The sequence below is a fragment of the Pristis pectinata genome, chromosome 8 (assembly GCF_009764475.1).
Source record: "Pristis pectinata isolate sPriPec2 chromosome 8, sPriPec2.1.pri, whole genome shotgun sequence".
NCBI classification, from domain to species: Eukaryota; Metazoa; Chordata; class Chondrichthyes; order Rhinopristiformes; family Pristidae; genus Pristis; species Pristis pectinata.
The window spans coordinates 73,308,030-73,330,032 of NC_067412.1; the positions used below are offsets into that span (position 1 = coordinate 73,308,030).

Consider the following 22,003-nt stretch of genomic DNA (forward strand, 5'->3'; position numbering starts at 1 on the left):
TTCTTTCACACTACCTCAACCAATGTGGCACCTGGTGCTTTCCCAGCTCTGTTCTGGTGTCTGATGTCTTATAGAATAATTAGCTATGCCGCCCTTATCAAAAGCAATAAACAGATGAATTAAAACTTCAGGCCTCAAACTCTCCTAAACTCTCAAACAGGCCTTTGCCTACTACACCACGATAAATTAAACTCTCAACCATAATGAACAAGTTAAATACATTCCTTCTATTCAGGGTTTGTAAGGTCTTTGTGTTTACTGAATTACATGTCTGTTAATTTAAAGCTGTAATAATTCTTAACCTGCTATTTGTTTTGAATAATTTATGCTGTAGAACTTTATTGACCATTGACCTATTCATTTGCAGTCACGTGATGTGTACAGTATCTCTTAATGACATGGAATGTGGCCATTTCTCTGCTTTTACCACCCGACACGTGAAGATTAAACGAGACCCTGTCTATGGTTTTGGATTTGTGGCAGGTGGCGAGAAGCCTGTGACAGTACGAGCTGTGGCACCAGGTGAGACATGAAAAGATTTTTATAGATTCTTGTTAGTTATGTTCAATTGCTTCATCAATCTATGTTTATTCCATACCCTTACCCTGAGCTGATTACAAGGATCAACTTGCTTCTACCAAATTTGAATCAAACCTGGTTACAAGACATGTCTTTATAATGTTTCCTATTTCCTTCACCAATGTTACCTCTTTCCCTCCAAATTGTACTGGATCATGTCCCATTACCTGGGCAACAATTGGCTGGGAGTTGCTCAGTCACATGTCTCCTGTTCACAGGTGGATGAAGAGAGCATTACCATGATAATTAACCATGGGGAACATCATTGTCCCGCTCACAACTGCCTTTCTCATTGTCTAGAGTGGGTAGCTTAGATTAAAAATTGGATTGTGCAGCACTGTCTTTTTCAGTGTTACACAATCCAAAATTGATCTCACCCACAGTGAATCACATTAGCAATCACTTCCAGGTGAAACCATGCTGTTTGTGAAATAGGATGGGCCATTGCTGGTCACAATCCATGTTAGCAGACCTGATGTTTTACCTGTGTCAAGGGTGCACTAATGACATCAATAGTCATGCAGTGGAAGCTTCAACTGACATCAGCATAAATTGGAGCTCAAAAGTTCACAAAGATTGTCATGTAACTGTCTCAGGAGAGCAAAGAGCACATTGTTATTTCTTTATTCAAGATTTAAACAGAGGCTGTGCTCACAATGGGTTATTTTACAAGGCAGCTCAAAAACTCACTCGAGACTGCTCACTTGCATTCTAAAGTACACAATCTGTTCTCAAACTAACAAGAAGTGCTTTTTAGAAATTATGACTAATGGGCTTAATGATCACCATGGAGGTAGTATGACTGTGGGGGTGGGGATGGGGGGGGATGAAAGGTAATGTCAGAAGAGTGGCAACCTTTGGGGAGGAGACACAGAAATGCACAATTATGAAGAGTCCCTCTCCAACAGCCCTCCATGACCCAGGTCCAACTATGTGCTTCTGGTGTTTGGCTGCCATTGCTGACAATCTTTTCTGAATGCTATGCTGCAAAGTGGCAAAACCTACATTACAATCACACTGTTCCCAATACATCTTTTGAGTTGCAAATCATGCCAATGCTGATACACATTTCTTCTTAAATAATTTCATTATTATTTTGGGGGACCCATTTTGGCATCAACGAATGTAATGATGCCCTAATGCACCAAAAAAGATGAAATCCAATTTCTAGCCACAAACCATCCTTCCTACTGTAAAGAATAGGAATCTTGTCTTTCTTAAATGCTTAACCTAATATTTGCATTAAAGGGCCGAGGTTAATAAGGTTTGAAATACTTTGGTGGAATATAGTAGAACCATTGTCCTAATTTGAAAGTAAGTTCTTCCTTATTTAACAATTGTTGTATACCTGCTGGACTTTAGAGATCATTCATCAAGTCTATGATGAATGAAAAATCCAGTATTGGCTGCAGAAAAGTTGCAACTACGCTATCTTTCAAAACCAGTCTCTTCCTTTCAGTTCTTCTACCAGTTAATGAAAATCAAAAAAACTACAGATGCTGAAAATCTGAAATAAAAACAGAAAATGTTGGAAGCACTCAGCAGGTCAGGCAACATCTGTCAAAAGAGAAAACTTGGAAACTGTGGAAAAATTAAAACAAACGCAAACTGTGGAAAAAATAACTCTCCTGGCAGTTATTCTGGATCCCTGCTGACTTGAGATGGTATTTATTTGGTGTAGTACAGTTCCTTTGGTAGGTTATTCCAGTATTAATGTGTGTCTTTTGATATGTGAACTATGGCAGTAAATACAGCCAGCCCAATTTATCATAAGGACCATCATAACAGTATCCATCCCTGACCTCACATGGCATCACCAGTAATCCTGGTCAAATGATTTATTTCCACTTACACCAGTTATCACATCCTTAACTCTAGCAATACCAAAATAACCTGACTGAAATCTAACTGAGCCTAAGATCTTCATGGTTCAATTAAGTACTTGATAAACTTGCTGAATATGCTGAGAAAGCTCTGGTGAATATCTTCAAGCAGCTTTGGAAAAGCACAGAAAGAAAATTAGTCAAAGTTTTTTCAAAATTCTTCACATTAATAATTCTACAAACTATTGTGAGGCTAAGAGGCCCCCTTCACTTTTGTAATTACTGGAGACTCCAAGCGAAATCCAGAGAATTCCCAAGTAGTCTAAGTATAGATCCAAGGTTCGATCCCCTGTCTATACTGAGATGGCAGATCACTATCAAGGTAGCAACTTATCTATATAACGGTCTTTAGTGCACTCGAATTAGAGAGGGGATGGAATAACCCAATGTTCCTTTCCTGAGCATAATTCCTGTTGAAATATTTATGGTACTTAAAGGAGAATCTGGCTCAGCTGTGCTGTGATGACCTTGTGGTAAATCAACCCGATGACCATCTCCATGAAACGCTGCTTGACAATGGCATGAGGTAATTGATTGCGAGTGTGGTTCTATAGTTCAGCATGAATCAGTCCTTTAAGGCAAGGGCAGGCAATAATACAGAGCAAAAATCTTGGGTGGATGACATTCATGCATGATTATATACATTTTGATTAATTTCACTTGCAAGGTATTGTTGTACTTATAATGGTCCCATCTCTGAACTGGCATCTTGTCTAGTTACATGCAGGGAATATAATGGATCCTGTACAAATAGAGTCGACATGTTCATTTTGTACACAGCCCTGCTTCTCTGTAACCACTAGCTCCCACTGATAATAAGTGAAATTAATGCTCTCCTGAAAGCCAGTCCTACCAATCAGATTGATTTAGTCATCAACTCCTATCTTGTGCAACAAAATGCAGCAAGTGAACATACAAAGAATTCAGGCACTTAACACATAATAAGCAATCAAAGGGGATAGCAGAATTCAGAATATAGATTAATAGTGGAGAAGATTCTATGCCAGAAGCAAGGTCACTAAAGCTAATTACAAATAGAAGTCATAAGAGGCCTTGCAGAAATCAGATCTTGATCTTCACAGATGAAGAGCAATACCAGTAGCTGATATTTATCTCAACCCATCCTTCACATTATATTCCTTCTCCCTTGCCCTATTCTTATAGACTGTTAATATTGCCTGTAGTTTTGGCTCCTTTATACTTCGTTTATACTTGTACAATTTAATTGGTTTTCAGTCATGTCCAACAAGAGGACATGCATCTTTAGCAAGAAGAGGCCAACTGCACCGCTACCTTACAATACCAATAAACTTGAATCAGAGCTCAATGAGATATTAAAGGTTGTGATCTGTTGAGGTACAGACAAAAGTTGGTCTTCTATTTAATGTTATAACTTCTCAATTAATTTCTTTCCTTGCAGTTACTCCTGAATGTCTGCTATATAATATAAAATAGGTGTACATTTAACAAATAAAAGAATCAGTCAAATTCTTTGGCAGATCCCTGATTCTGTTGCAACAAGCCTCATATTACATTTCTAAAGCAACAGAAAAATTGAAAGATAATAAATATTTTCCCCTAATATTCTGTTGGTATGTCGATTGCCTATGGTGGTAATGAATTATTCAGACTTAAATGGTCAGGAATTCAGTCCTTTGCCTGCAGTCAGTTTGTTGATCTCACTTGTGGTAATGATTGAGAAGCTATAATTAATATCATTGCCCCCTGTGTAAGATAGGGGAAAGCTTAGGCAGAGATCCTGCTCCTGAATTCAACAGTAATTCCTGCTGGAAACTGAACATGTACTGGGTAAAGACAGGTTCAGGTGAAAATGCATTACCTACTATGGTCAAGTAGTCTGATTATTTAAACTGCTTAAGCCTATACGGGAGATGGCTTGAGGGACTTTATCTCATCAAGAACCAGTGCCTTTGAGAAAATGCAAAAGGGAGGGTCAAGATAGTACAGAGGAAATGAATAAACTTCAACAAAAGAGCCGGTAACTTGGAAAACTGAAAATTAAAATCAAATAACAATATTATAATAGTATTAGAATGCTGCATCAGGTAGGCAGAGTATTACAGATATCTTAAGGCATTAATTATAAGCATTGTTATTGCAGACGAGCAATGTGTTAGAGGAATGTAAGGGAATCAGCAGTTTGGGCAACATTTCTAAACTGCCCGGACCTTGTGTACTCAGCAAGCACTTACTCCCTGATACAAGTTGCACTATTTTTCTTATTATTATCATTACAGTTTTTGTAAGATAAAAAAGCTTGATACGTATATTTCTTTATTCTGGGGCAAAAATGCCATGCTGTTTTATTTGACAAAGGATTAAAGTCACTTAGGTAGAGTGTCAATTTGCCACCCTAATGCAAGTTTAGCTTTGCAGATCAGCACCATCACATAAATAATGAAATTTTCTCTTTAGAAATAAAAATCATCTAGTTATGATAACACTTGCTGATTTACAAAGCTAATTTTGTACTCAAGCTACTGTTTAACATTTAACCAGCTTTTCTTAGCAAACACAATTTGTCAGACCTTTGCATGAATTGTATTGTTTGTTCAGTTAATGGCCTGTCAATTTGACAATGAAGTGGAAAAAAGAGTGGAATGGTGAAGTCTTCCCTTTCAGGAAGTGTGTGTGTTATCCAGTTTTTCTGCCCCCACTGAGTTACCAACACAAAGCAACTTTAGATTAATCAAGAGAGTGGATAATATGGAAGAATCCCTGACCCTGCACAGTCCACAATAACTACAGTCAATTGCATTCAAGTAAGCAAAATAAGGGGGAAAATATCAACATTTATTTAAAAGACAGAAAAGCATAATACTCCAAAGTCTAATTTTACCAATTATATTCATGATGATTAATTAATACATTGTGATTTGGTGGTGCTGATGATTTTGATGCAACTTGTATTCTTGTATCTAAACCCTTTTAAAACATCTTTTGCATTCCATTTGACCTTGATAGTCCTAGTACAAGAGGAATTGTTGCCAAAAAACAAATTCCCAATTTATTGCCCTTGTTTGGTATCCCAAAGGTCCACATCCCTTCCCTTCTAATTTGATCTTATGTTTAGAATTCAAAAGACCATAAGGCTGATACAGTCAATGAGTATTTCCAATTAGGAGCACTTCTCAGTGTGAGTACTCCAGACTTGTGAGTTTGCAAATGACATTCCATATTAGCATCCACTCCCCTTGCAGTACTCAGTTTGAGGACCAACCATCAGAAATCCAGTGGGCCAAACCATTTGCTATTCTCCCTCACTAAACAGATGTACAGCATACATTATTATAAAAGTTTCCAATGGGGTAATATTTGAATTAATTCAAATAACCTATGCTATTGCCTCTGAGGTCATTCTGTACTCCACAGACCCGAGCACAAGATCTATACTTAACAGTAGGAGGTACTGCCCTGTTGTATGTGTTGTCTTTCAAAAGATATTTTAAACTCAGATACAATCAATCTATCAGATGCATGCATAAGATCACATGGCACTACTTGTAGAATCCTCCAAGTGTCATGGCTAATATTTATTCTTCAACTAATATTATTTAAACTGTTAATCTGGGCTTATTCATGTTGCTATTTGGCAACCTTTGATGTACAGAGATTAGGTTCTACATCTCTCGTCATTAGAGCAGTGACTACAAATCCTGAAATTGTTAAAGGACCTAAATAAATGCAAGTGGTTTCTTCACTTTACCCTTTAAATTTTACAATACTCTTTGTACAAGACTTTATTTTTCCAAAATCTTAACTATTCTGAAATTCAAACTTAAAATGCTCCCATATCCAAACTTCCTGATGAAGTGAACCACAACACAAAAACAAAGTAAAAGACTCCCCTTTAGTAAGAATTAATGTACATCATGTGTCCCCATTCCCACTTCAAATCCATGCATCTGCAACAGCATCAAAACAATCTGAATTAACGCCACCTCCTGGAGACTTTGTCACAAGCCATCCATTCCTTTGGCTACCTAAGTCCCTCTGACTCCCACTTCCCTTTCCTCCTTTAAACTTCTCCTGAAATCAACTTCTTCAACTCAGTGAGAATTTCTGATTGCACCTTGGGACAAGACCTTAGATGATATCATTGTTGATGTTGTTGCTCATGTTTGTACACTGATGTGTATCAGACATGTGCACAGCCTAATTGTTAAGCCTACATCACTTCCTATTGATTAATATTAGCAAAGAGATTGATACAAACATTAGAAGATTTTCTTGCTTTATGCTGATGGCAAGTTTTTGTCGTTGTGAATGAAAAAAGAAAATATATCTGCAGTAATTAGAAATCGTTCTTTATCACACCATTATCACACCATCACTATTTATGAAAAATATCCAGCTGATTTCCAACTGCTTTCTATTTATTTCCTTGTTAATAAATGAATGGCAGCTGAGAGGATCGGGGCACTATGTAACTTAGCCTTTTTGAACACCTACCTGGTGCAGTTGTCAAATCGGCAACGTATGCCAGCAGGTTTTAGCCCAGAAGCTGTTTAAGTAAACATATAAGGGTCCTAAACCGTGTTGGTAGCAGGACTGCAATTCTGGAATGCAATTAGATTGATTATGCAACAGGTATAGTGTCCCCATATTTAGCAGGGCTGAGTAGCTTTGAATGGCTTTGAAGAGATCATTTGTGGCAATTCTACAAAGAAACTTGGAACATTTTTTTTGGTGGGGGAGTAACAGAAAGAAAGAAAACCAGGAACATCAGAATTACTCCCCCGTAATCCACAAGAATAGAGCAGCTACTCCTGACCGGGGATCACCCTTTCTTAGGTCAGCTACATTTCCCCCAGAACTGATCTTTTAATGAGCTCAGCGCAGGAGTCAGCAACTTGTGGCTCTCCCTCCCATACCTGCTGATCTGCAGTAGGGTTTCTGTTTGGCCTCCATAGCCTGTTGGATTTAATCTGAAAATGATTTTGGCCTCCTGCCAACAGGTAGGTAGTTTGGCTGCTTGGCCAGCTGCATATATAGCCTGAATAGATGTCAAAAATTTCCCATCATCTCTTCATGATTTAAATTATACAGGACTTACACCATAGAAGCAAGCCATTCATCCCAATTAATCTCCAACTCTACCCAAACGCCTTCCTACTATGTCTCTTCTACCTCTGTGCTCAATCTCTCTGCTTCCTTTTACTTCACATAAACATCAAGACCCTTCTTAATGCATCCTGCTTCATTCCCTTCACTAATTTTCTCTATATTTTTCTGTATTTTGGTGCAGCCATCAACATTATTAGCTGGTTCCTCTGGTTTCTAAATTAGATCATTGATACACATGGTGACCAATAGTACAAATGCTGTGAGAGACCACTTCTCATTTGCTTTAAATATGAAATCTATTTAGTAGCTCCTGCTTTCCATTTCCCATTTTCATTTTTCAATCTATTCTACAACAGGCTGTTGACTCTGCTTTTCTTAATTTTTACCAAGACTCCCTTTATGGCACCTTACTGAAGATTTCTCAAAGTCTAATACCACTTCAGTTACATTGCCCTTGTCTACTGTTTCTATTGCATTCTCAAATAATGTGATGTGTGCTTAAGCATGGGCCCTCACATTTATAATGGTAGTGAGGAAGATGCACAGAAGTCAAAATAGGCAGAAGAGGCCAACAAAGTATTATCAGTGAGAAGATTTCTGAAGACAACTGTAATTTGGGTGGGAGGGAGCTGCAAATGATCAGCTGGGGGTAGAAGGTTGGTATGAAGGACGCTGAAGGTGCCAGTGGATGAAGCCATGAATGGGGTGTTTTGGCAGGGATTGGGGATGCGAGGAAGTTTGGAGGTATATGCTGTTAGCAGTGCTCTATTTGGGATTGATTGTAGGGGAGGATAGCATGATCAGGGAGAGCAGAAGGGATGTGGAGAATGCTGTTAATGGGCCTTTTAATGGGGAGGATATGAAGGAAGCAGTGAACTGTGCTATAATAGGGGAGGTTTGGAAAGTCAGTTGTAAGCGTGGCCATGATTATGGGAGAGAGATAAGAGAGTTGTGGAATAGGCTGTGAACAGATCAATGAGCACGGGCTGGGGGTTAAGGCAGTTGGGGATTGGAGGAGGCTGCCGAATGAAGCTGTGACTGGTATAGTGTGGGAGGATGAGGCTGTGATGGAGACTTTAGTCAGTGCTGCGATGAGATAGAGATTGTGACTGACAGGAAGAAACTGGGAAATGGTTGAGGTAATTGACCTGTTACCTTAACTGCCATTCCACCACCCCGAACCTCTACACACACTAGATCAGGGTAATGAACATTAGGCTATGATATTCTGTTTTGAAATCTGAGCTGTCTACTTTTGTATCACATTCCCTCTCCCTAAATGTTTGCCACCTCATCTTTTAGCAAAGATTCTAGTATCCTTCCTATCCCTGACATTAAGTCTCATGTACTCTGACACAAATTTTCCATTGATGGATTCTAGTGCCTCTGCTATTTCCACACTAATATCTTAGAGAATTCATGGGAGTCACGCCATCTAGACATGGGTTTCATTCTCTTCAATTTAGTTAACTTACCTACTCTCTCATTTCTTTTTATTTTAATATCCCTCTCAATATCTACTGTTATAGCATCAGAAAAGGTTGAAGTAACCTCTCTGTTTGGCACTCCTGCAATTTCGCTATTGTCTGCTAATGTTCATCTTGTTTTTTTTTAATCCTTTTGGGGCTCCATCACAATCTTAATCATCCTTTTTGTGACGCAAATGTTTTACGTCTTTTTTTTACAGCTTTATGTTTGCTCCTTGCCTTCCCTATTGTCATCAACTCAAATAAAAATCATTGTTACCAAAACAAGTAAAAATCAGAAGATGTAAAATGGACTGGTGATTAACAATCACCCATTTTACACCACTGCACAAAATAAAAATTAACCCCATTTAATGTTACACTAATATACCCATTAGAATTTACCCATGTCATTCATTTATAGTGAAATATCTCATGGCAACAGTCCTTACAGGATTGAGCTGTCACCATAGAAACAATGTGACTTTTTTGTTACTAAGAAATTTAATTAATCTTATCTGAGACCCAACCCAATTTCACTTTGGAGTAAATGTCTGTATTTCTCTGTTAGGCGGTCCATCGGAGGGCAGACTCATCCCAGGAGATCAAATTCTAGCCATAAATGATGAGTGCGTCAGCACTGCCCCGAGGGAAAGAGTCATAGACCTTGTAAGGTAATCATTTGTTTGTTTAGCCAGTTAACAACAAAAATTTGCATTTATACAAATTATTTTTCATCTCCAACAATCAGGTTTCTTGGAATAGGGGCTAAGCTACCTAACCTCACACAATTTCTCTAATTTTCTGAAAGACATCGACGACTTTAATCTGGACTGCTAAACCTTTGAAATCTTCAGCAGCATTTAAACACCAAGACAAGAAATTTGTTCTCAGTAATATCATAAAACATTTTATCCACTGGGTTATTAAATTTGGTGAAAATGTTGTAGTGAATTAAAAGTGCGAAAGCATGTAAACTATAGCAGCAGAGTCTGGTGATAACATTAATGTTACCTTTAAAGTTTTCTGTCATTTTCCAATATAGTACAGAGTATAAATGCTAATGAAAATGTAAACAAACATTTGAACGTTAAGGTCTTATTAGTTATATTGCACGTAAAAGCTTGCATTCTTCACTGTCAATTGTAGGATAGGAATCAGCTCTAATTCTGAACTAAAATCAACTACATGGCTGAAATAATAATAGGTGCTAACAGTGGAATTATTTTTTTTAAACTGATAAGGCTACCTCAGTGTTTCACTGTCTTGGGATGGCTTGTGTTCTAGCCGATTAGTTTGACATAAACTCTGAACTACCCCAGGGAGCATGACAGAAGCAATTACCTTGATCTCACAAAGAGATCTTATGTGTTTGGCTTCAAATTCACAAGAGGTGTTGTGACCGAGTTGTGTTTAAGTGGTACACCAAGAACTATCTGCAGGGGCAGTCAGCTGATGGCACTATGCTTGAGTTAAAGTGAGGTCACAATTACCTTTGGATTCTCTGCTACTCCTAGTTTCCAAGCATCTACAGGAGATACTGTGTGCCATTCACTGGTGCATTAAAATATCACTTACAAATAATTTCCCTATAAAAGTCCATCAAGTTCAGTAATAACTGGTAGCTTTGGGTTTAAAAAGGAATGCTATTGTTTTCAGAGGGCTATCTTTCTCAAGGTATTGGGTGCCATTGACCATGCTTATGTAGCTATCTATGCAACTAAAGGTAATCCTGCAATATCCAATAAAGAGCTTCCATTTCATCAATGTGGAAATTATATTCAACAGTCAGCACAGGTTATGGTTCTCTCTATATACTTTCTACAGAGCATGCACGATATACATCCAAGCAAAGATTTAAAGGAAATCCAATATCTCTAATTGCTTCAAAATATACAGCTGCTGAGCAATATTAGAAAATGGTAAACAAAAATCAAACTGCAAGAGCAATTCAGCAGGTCAGGCAGCATCCATGGAGGGGAATGGACAGTCGATGTTTCAAGTCGAGACTCTTCACCTGGACTGAAAGAGTAAAGATTCTACTCTTGACCTGAAACACTGACTGCTCATTTCCCTCCACAGATGCTGCCTGACCTGCTGAGTTCCTTCAGCAGTTTGTTTTTTGCTCCAAATCCCAACATCTGCAATCTATTTGGCCTCCATTCGAAAATGATAAAGCAAATGGTGATCAATTCAAAACCTGAAATCTGGTTCAGCACTACACTCATTTTTTCAGTATCCTTGTTAAAATAACAACATCATTTTACTTAGTTTTAGAAATGTGAACCAAATATTTGGAACATGACATACACACCCTACATACATTGTGCGCCACTACCAATGCAATGATGTTACTTAAGGAAATATTTGAAATACTTAGACAGTGGTTCAGCTGTCTGGATTGTTCAGAGAACAGTTACGCCCTGTTACAAGACAAATAGTGACACTACGCTGTAGGCAATTGGTATGGACAAAAGAATTGAGATTACAAGAAGGGAAGCAATCATCCATGAAAGGAAACAGAAATGAAGTCATGAAACTGAAGTAAATGAGGGCTCACACAAATGGACAGATCATGGCACCATTTCTTTTACAGAATCTTCAAGGGGGATTCATATTGAAATATGTGTCTTACATAGAATATTTGCATAGTTGATTACTTACTGGATCTAGAGACAGAGTTAGAGCACAGTAAAGTAGGGAGTATGGAAAATATAGATTGCGCACTGTAAGAAGTCAAACTTTTTTTACCAGCCAACTTTAAACACAACCAATGCAAAACAGGTTAAACCTAATGACCACAAAAATAACATCACCTTATTCAAGCTCATTCAGATGCTGTTTATAAATACTAAAAATTCACACACACTAGCACCGTTATTACTGATGGGAAAGCAGTTTAAGAAGTCTGGCAAAGGTGTTCTTTGGACACCATGGTTTCCATTCTATCTGCTGCACATTTTGTGAAATACTGGCTTTCAGCCATATTACACAGTGCACATAACAGCAGCCTTAGGATTTCTGCATATGTATGGTTTAAAACAGAGATCTGGAAATCGCTGCTAGTGATTCAGTCTTCTTGCTGTACTTTGTACAGCCTTCTCCAATAGAATGAATAAAAATCAGTTAAATTGACTTAAAATGATATATTTACATACTAATCTTGCTGTAAAGTACCTTGAAAATGTTGTGTTTTGTTTTATGAAGTCTACTTGAGTTTACAATGCTTTCTAAGCTATGATTACTGTTTACCAAGTCCTCTGACCCAAAAAATTAATTTCATGCATGTTGATTGTAATGCTCACAGATAACTATTTCAATATAAAGTGGATTTTAAATTATGTTTTTAAATATATTTATGGTATTTCAACTTTTACCTTAATCAAATGTATATGTTCCAATCTCTGTAGTGTGGCAAACACCAATAACTTCACTATCCCTGGCAAAATCCATGCCATTTTCGATGAGATTATCTTTAATTGTTCCAAAAAAGAGAAGTCTACTCAATCTCTCCTCATAAGGCAATCCACTTATGCCAGGAAATAATCAGGTGAACTTTCATTGAAATCCCTATAAGGCAAGTATAATATTCCTTAGGTAAGGACCCGAAAGCTATACACAATACTCCCAGGGTGATCTCATCAGTGTTTTGGATATTGCATTGAGACCTGTGGCCATAGTATTTGGCTCTATTGCACATACTTTTTGGATAACACTGATGCCAATTTGCTTTCACACACGTATTTGAGGCACGAGTCACACTGGATCACCATTTTTGTGAAGGAGTTGGCCACATGCACATCCAATACCTGCTGAACTTATCTAGAATGAGCCAATAATGATATCAATCAGTATGCCATGCTGATCTTATGTCAGAACTGCAATTTGAAACTCAACACTCCTGTAAAACTCTCTTAATCTTACGCAGTTTAACAAACATTAGTAGCATGGAAGACTCTCATCTCCCCTCACCAGTACTAATTAAGAAAAAGTTATCAATTCATTTCAGGTTAGTTGCCTATTCATTTCTACTGGCTGTTGCTAAGAAATTATAAGTGCTTGCTGCTTTCTAAAGTCCTTTAGCATTACAAAAGTCTCAGGGTATGATGTGCCACAGACTGAAAGACTTAGACTGAATACAAGGTCTCTGTGTAAACCAGTTACTCCAAACAAGGATGCATTCCCCTGAGGTTATAGAATGACTGGCAGAATGAGGAGAGGCATCACAGGGCAGGGAAAGCTGCTGGAAGAGGAACTGTGAGGAACAGAGATGGGGTCTCAGCAGGGAGTCCTTATCAGTTCGGCAGTTTTAGTGTCTTGTCACTTGAGACATTTGTGCTTCCGTTGGGACACTTGCACTGAAATCTTCCACCTGCTGCAGTCACAGACCAGCAAAGGTCAACTTGCCAATGGTTGTCCACGTGACCATGGCTATGTACCTGGATGCTTCCAGACAGGCAACAGCAAAGATCAGGCTAAGTCTCACAGTTTACCATCCACTAGAAGGAGATAACTGAGGCTCTCCATTTTAAGAAAGTTGACTAAATTTTATGCAGAGCTCAGCAGCTAAGAGACTACATGATTCACTATGATTGCAGAGTGTAAGTAACTGGATGCACATCAGTTTGAGGCTACTGCTCATCAACTCTGTGCTGAACTGGAAACAAGATGAATCCTATTCCCCCTTAATGTTTGGCTAGTGTATAACCGTGGGCAGTAAATCATGCAGATCATTGTCTGCTATCCTGTCTGCAGTTCTACTCCCTTTGCCAGCTGCACATGAACCACTGTGACAAACCAAATGCGTACATTGAATGACAAGGGATACTAGCTGATGATATGGCTGATGACGCTGATGAATAACTTAAATATACATGAACAGCACATATTGAAAGCCACTCTGCCAATGTGAGTAGCGAAGGAGCTATCTGTTGGCATGCCAAAATAACACTCATGCTGCCTTGAATGCTCTGGAAGAGCTCTTGTGTTCTCAGCAAAGCAGATGTCAAGACTTCTAATGATCCACTTCATAGTGCTCACCCTTGCCGTTACATAGTGCACTATGAATGGACAACCCCAAACATCACCTGCCTAGGAAGGTTGAGGAGAAGCAGAAAGAAGGAAGTGGAGGAAGCAACTTGGATGTCCCCTCCTGACCAGGCTGTCCACAAAGGTCTCATTATTAGTCCAATTGCAATAACAACAACACCAGTTCCCCATTCACTAATAGTCCCTCTGTCACCAACCATTGTCAGTTCAGCTTGGCCACAGATGTAAAAATAATTGTCACCAAAAACTAAACATTATAAATCAAATGTATTAATGTCATATTCTGCATAAAAATCAATTGCCCATCCTTGCCAATTCCCTCAGTATCTGCTTTCTACATTCCCTGTTCTTACCTTGTGATCCTGTTGCCTCAGTGGCATTGTATTGGTTTACATTGTTTCAGTGAAGGTGGTCAAAATCGGGTACCTCTGGGCATAAAAGGTCTGACTGTGGACATCCACCTCTGTGTAGGTGTCAGCTGTCTGTACTACCTGGCTGACAGGCAACAGCAAAGATCCTGTCAGAGTACCGCAGTTTATGGGAAGACATGGTGTTTTCCTGGGTGCTGCAATGGAAGATATCATATCAGCAGCTACAGTGCATCACAGTTGGGTCCACAAGTGCATGAATGGAGTCAGCCATCACTCCCATGCTTGAAAGGATGGGCTCCAACTTCTGCCCAACCCAATGCTCCTTCTCCTCGACAAGTGGGAATGCACACTTTCAGGGACATCAGACAAACCCACCAATCTCTGTCTGTGACCTGCATCGAGGCACTTATCTGCAAACTTGTCTTCAGCAGAACATGTGTACAATCTCACTCCCCAGTGATCTGTCACCTGCTCAGTCCTTAGCCCTGCATTGGCTAGAAGCCATTCACACCTTGTGCCTTTAAATTACCTGCATTCTCCGTGTCTCAACTGTTGCTGTAAGAATGAGATGAACTGATAGGATGTCTTCAGCTTCATTGTGAATGTGCTCTTCTTCCTTTGCCCAACCAGGTTGCAGTTTTTGGTATCTGAAATGAAAAAGCTCATAAAGGTAAAGTTTTGGTGTAGGAAGTGGTGAAGGAAAGAGACATAAGCTTACAGCATTTACACCTGTAAATCACAAGAGATTTGAGGAGAAGGTGGGATGAGAGAATGATGATTAGGCATGAAGATGCCATCATCGTCAATGGTTGTGCCCTTCCATCATTAGCCATAATCTCTCAGTGACTGTCCAATGATCGCCAGCAGTATTTCCCCTACAGGAGAGATGACATGCAGGCATGCATGGCCTTTTCAGTTGATGTGTTTCCACTGCTGCTTACATCTCATCTTGTTTTGCAGAGGTAAATAATGACACAGTGAATGGCATCCAATCTGTAATGGTTGAAACACTTGGCAATGTGTTCAGGCTATGAGTTACTATATGTTCAGCTAGAAGCAATCCTGTACAGGTGAAGGTGTGGTGCAACATATCGATTGCTAGGTATTGAGTCTTACTTGGCAGATATTAATGATGGGCAAGTAATGAATTGAAGTATGTCTGAGACTAGTTGGTAGATATGGTACTTGAATGATCTTGACCAATCGTGTGAGGTGATCAAGCTGCTTATGGTACTTCATCCAGGGCTTTGGAACTACATTCCTGGTACTGACCCCACAGTTACCTCAGCAAGCATCTGGAAGTTTTCCTGGATCCTTGTAATACATCCACCTCTTCCACTAGGCCTTTCAGTGTATCATTTAAAAACCTTGGAATCTGCTCTCCCTGTTGTTCATTTTTCTCAGTTCAGATTTAGCTTTGGCCATCACTTGCTCTAGTCAAAATGCATTTTCATTTTAAGTGAGGCTAGATTTAAGCAGTAAAAACAAGCTTTAACTGGTACTGGCTACTGTGACTCTGCTAATGAAAAATGAGACCGAGCAAGCTGAGCACTGCATTGATTGTAATCAGCAGACAGTCACAAAGTTAGTGTACTGCCTGCATAACACTAAAATGGGGTGATCCCGAGCATGTTTTTATCAAGTCTAGTCTCCCTTGTATTAATTAATAAAAGGCAGGATTAATGAGGCAGCTTTAAGGAGCATTTTAAGGAATAAAGAGGGGTTTAGGGAGCAAAAAGAGCTATTAATAGAAAGGTAAAAAGATTTAAATATGCCTTTCAGAGCATGGCTACTAGCCACCAATAGTAGGGCAGAGTAGAGAATGTACATGGTGGATGGGTGATACAGTTCCCAAAATAATGAGGTGCTTGTCCATTAAGTAATTCTAACACAAAGGTGAAGATTTACTACTTGATATGTTGGGGTACCAGTGCTCAGGTAGGTAAGAACACAAGAACATAAGAAACAGGGTCAGGAATAGCCTATTTGGCCCCTTGAACCCTGATCAACCATTCAAAATGGCTGAACTTCTATCTCAGCATAATCTTCCTGCCCCTATCCTCACATCCTTTGATTCCTCTACTATCGAGAAACCCATTGATCTCTGTATTGAATGAAATCAATGACTGAGCCTCCACAGCCTTCCTCCAAGGTAGAGGATTCCAAAGATTCACCATCCTCTCAGTGAAGTGCTACATGGCCTAGCCTTTAACTTGCTACTGTGACCTCCAGCTCTAGGCTCCTTATCCAAGAGATATCCTCTCCTTGTCTCTATCAAGCCCTCTAAGTATTATGTAAGTTTCAAGAGGTCTCCTCATATTCTTTTAAGCTCTAGAAAATAGAGGCCTGGCCTACTCAAACTCTCTCCACCTGCAATGTTAACCTTCAGTGACTTACATGCAAGAATACCCAGGTACCTTTGAATATCAACATTTCATAGTCTTTCACTGTTTAAGAATACTCAGTGTTTCTGTTTTTCTACAAAAATGGGTAATCTCACATTTTCCCACTCTCCATCTGCCATGCTGTTGCTCAGTCACTTAGCTTGTCTATATCACCTTGGAGCCTCTATACATCCTCATCATTACTGATATTCCCACCAAATTTTGTGTGATCAGCAAACTTGAAAATGTTACATTTAATCCCCTTGGCTAAATCATTTATACAGTTTGTGAATGGTTGGGCCCAAGCAGGTGGGAGGATAAGCAAAACTTAGTGGGGTTAATATATGGATTGTGGATTAAATAGGCAAAGGGGTATATATGCAAGGGATATATGAATTAAAAGGCTAATACACTGGTGAAAAAAGGTTCGCGTTTGTCTTCTGCTATTCACATGTGTTTCAAATTTGCTGTCAGCCTGATAATGTGTGAAGATATCTGCAAAGTGAAAAATAAGTTAAAATCTACTGTTTGAAGGCCTGATAACATTGTAAACCTTGTGAAAGCTGCTACACAGAGGAAATGGAAATAAAAGATTTCCTGAACTTCCATTTAGAGCAGATTTCATATTATACTTGTGAAAGAAGGACAAAGTCACCACAGTCAGGATATATTGTCAAAAAATATTCATTGCTGATTTGCTATGGTGGTGAGATTGCTGCCTCATTCCCCTCATAACCCTAAGCTCCCAATGTCAGACTTCCACACCTGGCCCTGCTCCTCTCACTCTCTCTCACACAACCTCATTTAATGTCCCAATGCAATTCTCCCAACCCATCACTTGAAGTCAGCTGTTCACATACTCATCTCTTTGTCATCTATGCTGTTCCCAATCTCAGACCTCCACATTCAACCTTCTATTTGATATCAGTTTGCAAACATCAGTAAACTAAAGCAGATCACAAGTGGACTGCTTCCAAATATAAACAGACTTGCCAAATATGGGGAATGAAGTAACATTTATCAATAAATAAGTATATTTATTTTCCACGTGTGACAAGCTGTGCTCAGAGCAGCAAGCTTTTTGGTTAATAATATAAAAACAGAAAATGCTGAAATCATTCAGCAGGACAGGCACCATCTGTGGAAAGAGTTAATGCTTCAGGTCGAAGAGTGATGTGAATAGTGATGAGGATGCAAAGAGGCTTCAGGGGATATAGACAAGCTCAGTGAATGGGCTGTAACATGGCAGATGGAGAGTAAAAGAATGTGAGCTATTTCAGAGATTTCCAGCATCTGCAGTTTTTTTGATTTTCATTTATTGTCAGTTAATAAGCTGATTTAATTAAATGTGCAATTAGCCATTGGTAGTTTGGATCAACAGGGAAGACTGAAATCAAAAGTTGAGACCATTCAGGAAGGTTGACGTCAGAGGTAGATTGACTGAGGAAGATTGACACCAGGAGTAGGGTCAGGTGAGAGGGGATCTGCTAAGATCTTTCTTGGCTTTTTTTGACCATGTTTTCTTTATTTCACTATTGTATAAAATCAATTGCATCAGCTTTGCCAATTAAATTTCAATTTTGTTGCTGGAAATATGTGAACACAGCATTAAAAGCAAATCATAATTTCCACTTTTCTGCTGTTATGGTATCTGATATTATAAATTCAATAGGATTAAAATGACTTGGGGCTGCCATTTTTGATCGCCAGATATTCAAATATTGTAATAATCATACAAGAACATTTTTTGTTGGAAAAGGAGGAAATGTAACCCAAAATTCTGATGAATTAAATCTATTTCTTTGATTGTATTCTTAGGAAAACATACATATTCCTTATACATCCATACATCTTTGTATTCCTTTTAATGAGTCTTCTGACTGAAATGCAAGAAAGCTGTAATGTCTCCTCTGTATCTTTGATGAAGAGTGCTAAGAATTTTAAACTCACCACTTCTATGATCAAGAAATTTAGCAGGTGAATTTCAAAACAAAAAATGGATTCAGACTAAAAGCAACAAGCTTACAAAAAACAGAATCTAACACACTAAATAATGAGAAGCTTTTGTTATGCAAGAGTACATGACCTATTACTCAGTACTGACACTTGTATGATAAAAGAGGCAGTGTTTTGATTGATGTTTGATGGCTGTGAGTGACCTTCAGAAATGAAAGAGTTGGAGACATTGATGGGAAGCAGTGTGTATTTCTAAACAAATCTTTGGGAATGTTCATCAATAATTAATGGAATGAGCAATGCTGCAGTTATGCTGCTGGAACTGTAATCCAGAAGAATGCACTCACACTCTTTTCCAACTGCAGATTTGAATTCTATTTAAAATTACCATAGTAACTGTAAAAATTAGCACAATTCTGACTTCAGTAAAAGACCAATATGCTCTGCAGTGGCCTTTGGGGATGAAAAATTGTTGCTATTTTCTGATTATCTGATTCCTGCTGCAAATCAATGTGGATGATTCTCAAGAATCCTCTGAAGTAGTCTTGCAAGTAGTTTGGATGGTAAGGGACTGTTGTAATGTGCCAAAGAATTACAGCAGCTCCAGAAGGAGATCCACCCCTGTCTCCTCAGTCCACTCCAAGTGGGCAATAATGCCCACATTCCACAAATACTCAAATCCCAAGAATATTGCTTTTAAGAAATAGAAAACAGGATTTTAATTTTTAATTACAGAGTAAAATTAACTAGTCCTTATTGCCCAGGCAGTCAGGTATTCCATCAGTTCTTACTCTCTGGACTGGTACTTGACTCTAGAGTGAGTCAGCCAACTACAATCATGACCCCTTCTCCTGAAATAAAAATAGGCAGAGGAGAAATAAATAGACTGACAAAGTTGAAGAGGAGAAAGAGAACATTTGCACTATATCAGTGATCCCAACTATCCCTTTGTTCATCAGCCAGGATTTTATCTTTATTGAAAAGACTATACTGCCCCTTTAAGTGATATTATCTTCGTCAAGTTTAATACTTAGTAACAATACACAGAGGGAGGTCAGTTTGCCCCTTGGGTCAATGCCTGCTCCCAGCAGATCAATCCCATCAGTTCTATCGCCACTCTCTTGTAGCTCCTGGAACTTATTCTCCCTCATATGCTGATTAATTCCATTTTGATTCTTTTTGCCACATTAAGGAGTAATTTACATTAGTTAGTGAACCTTCCAGCACACCTTTGGATCTGGAAGGAAACCAAAGTACCTGGCAGAAACCCACACAGTCACAGTGAGAACATGCAAGCTTTAAACAGACAACAGTTGAACAATTGAAACCAGGTCCATGGAAGTCAGGTCATCCATATCAGTTCACAAGAGGTATAAACAAAGAAGCACAGCCAGACCATTTTTAGTCTATTTTCTGACTATTTTTTCTCTGCCTTTCAAGTGCCATTAAATTTTTGCCTTCCCCTTACAGTACTGTTTTTCTCCCTTCTGAGCCTTAGCTTCCCATCTGCCTGCCAAGCCAGTTTAAATCATTCCCAAGAACACAACCAAGTATGCCCATGGAGATATTAGTCCTATTGAGGAGCAATCTGTTTAGCATGTAAATGTCCCATGTTCCCAAAAGATGGTCCCAATACCACAGGGTTCTAAATCCTTCTCCTCAGTACCATCTCTCCAGCCATACATTTAGCTGCTCTATCCACCTATTACTGTACTCACTGGCATCTGGAAATTACTACTGTGGAGGTCCTGTTTCTTAATCTCTTTCCTATGTTCTTTAAATCTGCCTGCAAGATCTCACCCCTTTTCCTACCTATGTTGTAGCTACCTACATGTACCACAACCTCCAGCTGATCTTCCACTCCAAACTGTTTTGCAGCCACTCAATGACATCCTTCACTCAGGCACCAAATTGTAATCATACTATCCTGGTATTACATATGTGACCACTAAAATGACTCTATATATTCTAGTTACAAAATCCATCATAACATTTCCTCTCTTGACCTTTCTCTTCCATCCATGTATGGTTGAAACACTCTTAATGCTAATGTCTTGGCTCTGGCTGCACTCCTCAATGGTGTCCTCTTTGCCAATCATGTTCAAGCGCAAAACTGGTTAAAGACAAAGATGGCCTGATAATCTCCTAAACTACCTGCCTGCTCTTTTTTGCTTGTTGCAGTCACCCCTCTCAGCCAGAGCTGCGAGGTGACCAACTCCTGAAACACACTATGCATAAAACTCTCAGCTTCACAGATGGATCACAATGACATCGATTGTTACTCAAGCTCGAAACCTGGAGCTCCTGCTCCTCTTGCTAATGACACTTCCTGCATTTCTGGTGTCCAGATAATGGAAAGCATGTTGAAGTTCCCACATGGCACAGGATGCATATTCAACAGAAAAGAGCCGTGCCATGGCTATTTCTACTTAGATTAGATCACTGAGCTTAAGTATGAAGCAGTACCTTTGCCCTATCCCCTCCAATGTCCTTTCTTCACTCAGATGACACAATACACAGTGCTAAAACAACAAGCTTCTGTGAATTATTTATATTAGAGTTTCAGTTGAAATCAACATAATTCAGATTTTAGATAAGGTTAGTTCAGGATGGATAAGTTGTATCTTGAATTCATAAACATAACTCATAAGCAGTTAAAAAATAAAGTTGAATGCAAAATGGTTCATTGCCTACTTTGTGTTTGTAATACAAATAGCAAAGCAATATATTCAGGTATGACTATATTGCACAATTATTAACAAAATACCATGCTTTAGACATGAGGCAATGCTCTGCACTTGTCAAAGGAATGGTGTTTTTCTACAGACAAGGCATTCCAGAATGCTTTATACATGGAGTGATATACTGCCTCAAAATGTCATTCACATAATGGAATGTATCCTGTGCAACAATCGCATAGGCTGAATGTATTGTTTGGCTTTTATTACCTGTCAAACTGTTGACTTATCAGGTTAACGACATTGTGATAACAAGTTGCAAATTGCATTGGCAAATAGAGAGAAGGATTGGCATTTTATTATAACAAAAGTGGGGCATTGGCTCATTCGGGCTTAAAATAACCAGGTAGAACTGTGTTGTAGAGTCAGACTGATCTTGGCATTTTCCCTCAAATTGATGTCATGGGCAGGAGTACATCATAAGAGGAAGAACTTTAACTCACGGAATTAGATGGTTTTGAGTCATGTTGATGGTTAAAATGCAGAAAA

General features: G+C 38.8%; 1 protein-coding gene across 1 annotated transcript in view; it reads left to right on the top strand.

Moving 5' to 3' along the window:
• The first annotated feature begins 374 nt into the window (after window positions 1–374).
• frmpd3 (FERM and PDZ domain containing 3) overlaps window positions 375–22,003 on the top strand; it is a 92,964-nt gene continuing 71,335 nt past the window's right edge. The window contains exons 1-2 of the mRNA XM_052022313.1: window positions 375–522; window positions 9,588–9,690. Coding sequence (XP_051878273.1) covers window positions 375–522; window positions 9,588–9,690 — 251 coding nt within the window. The remainder of the gene's footprint in view (window positions 523–9,587; window positions 9,691–22,003) is intronic.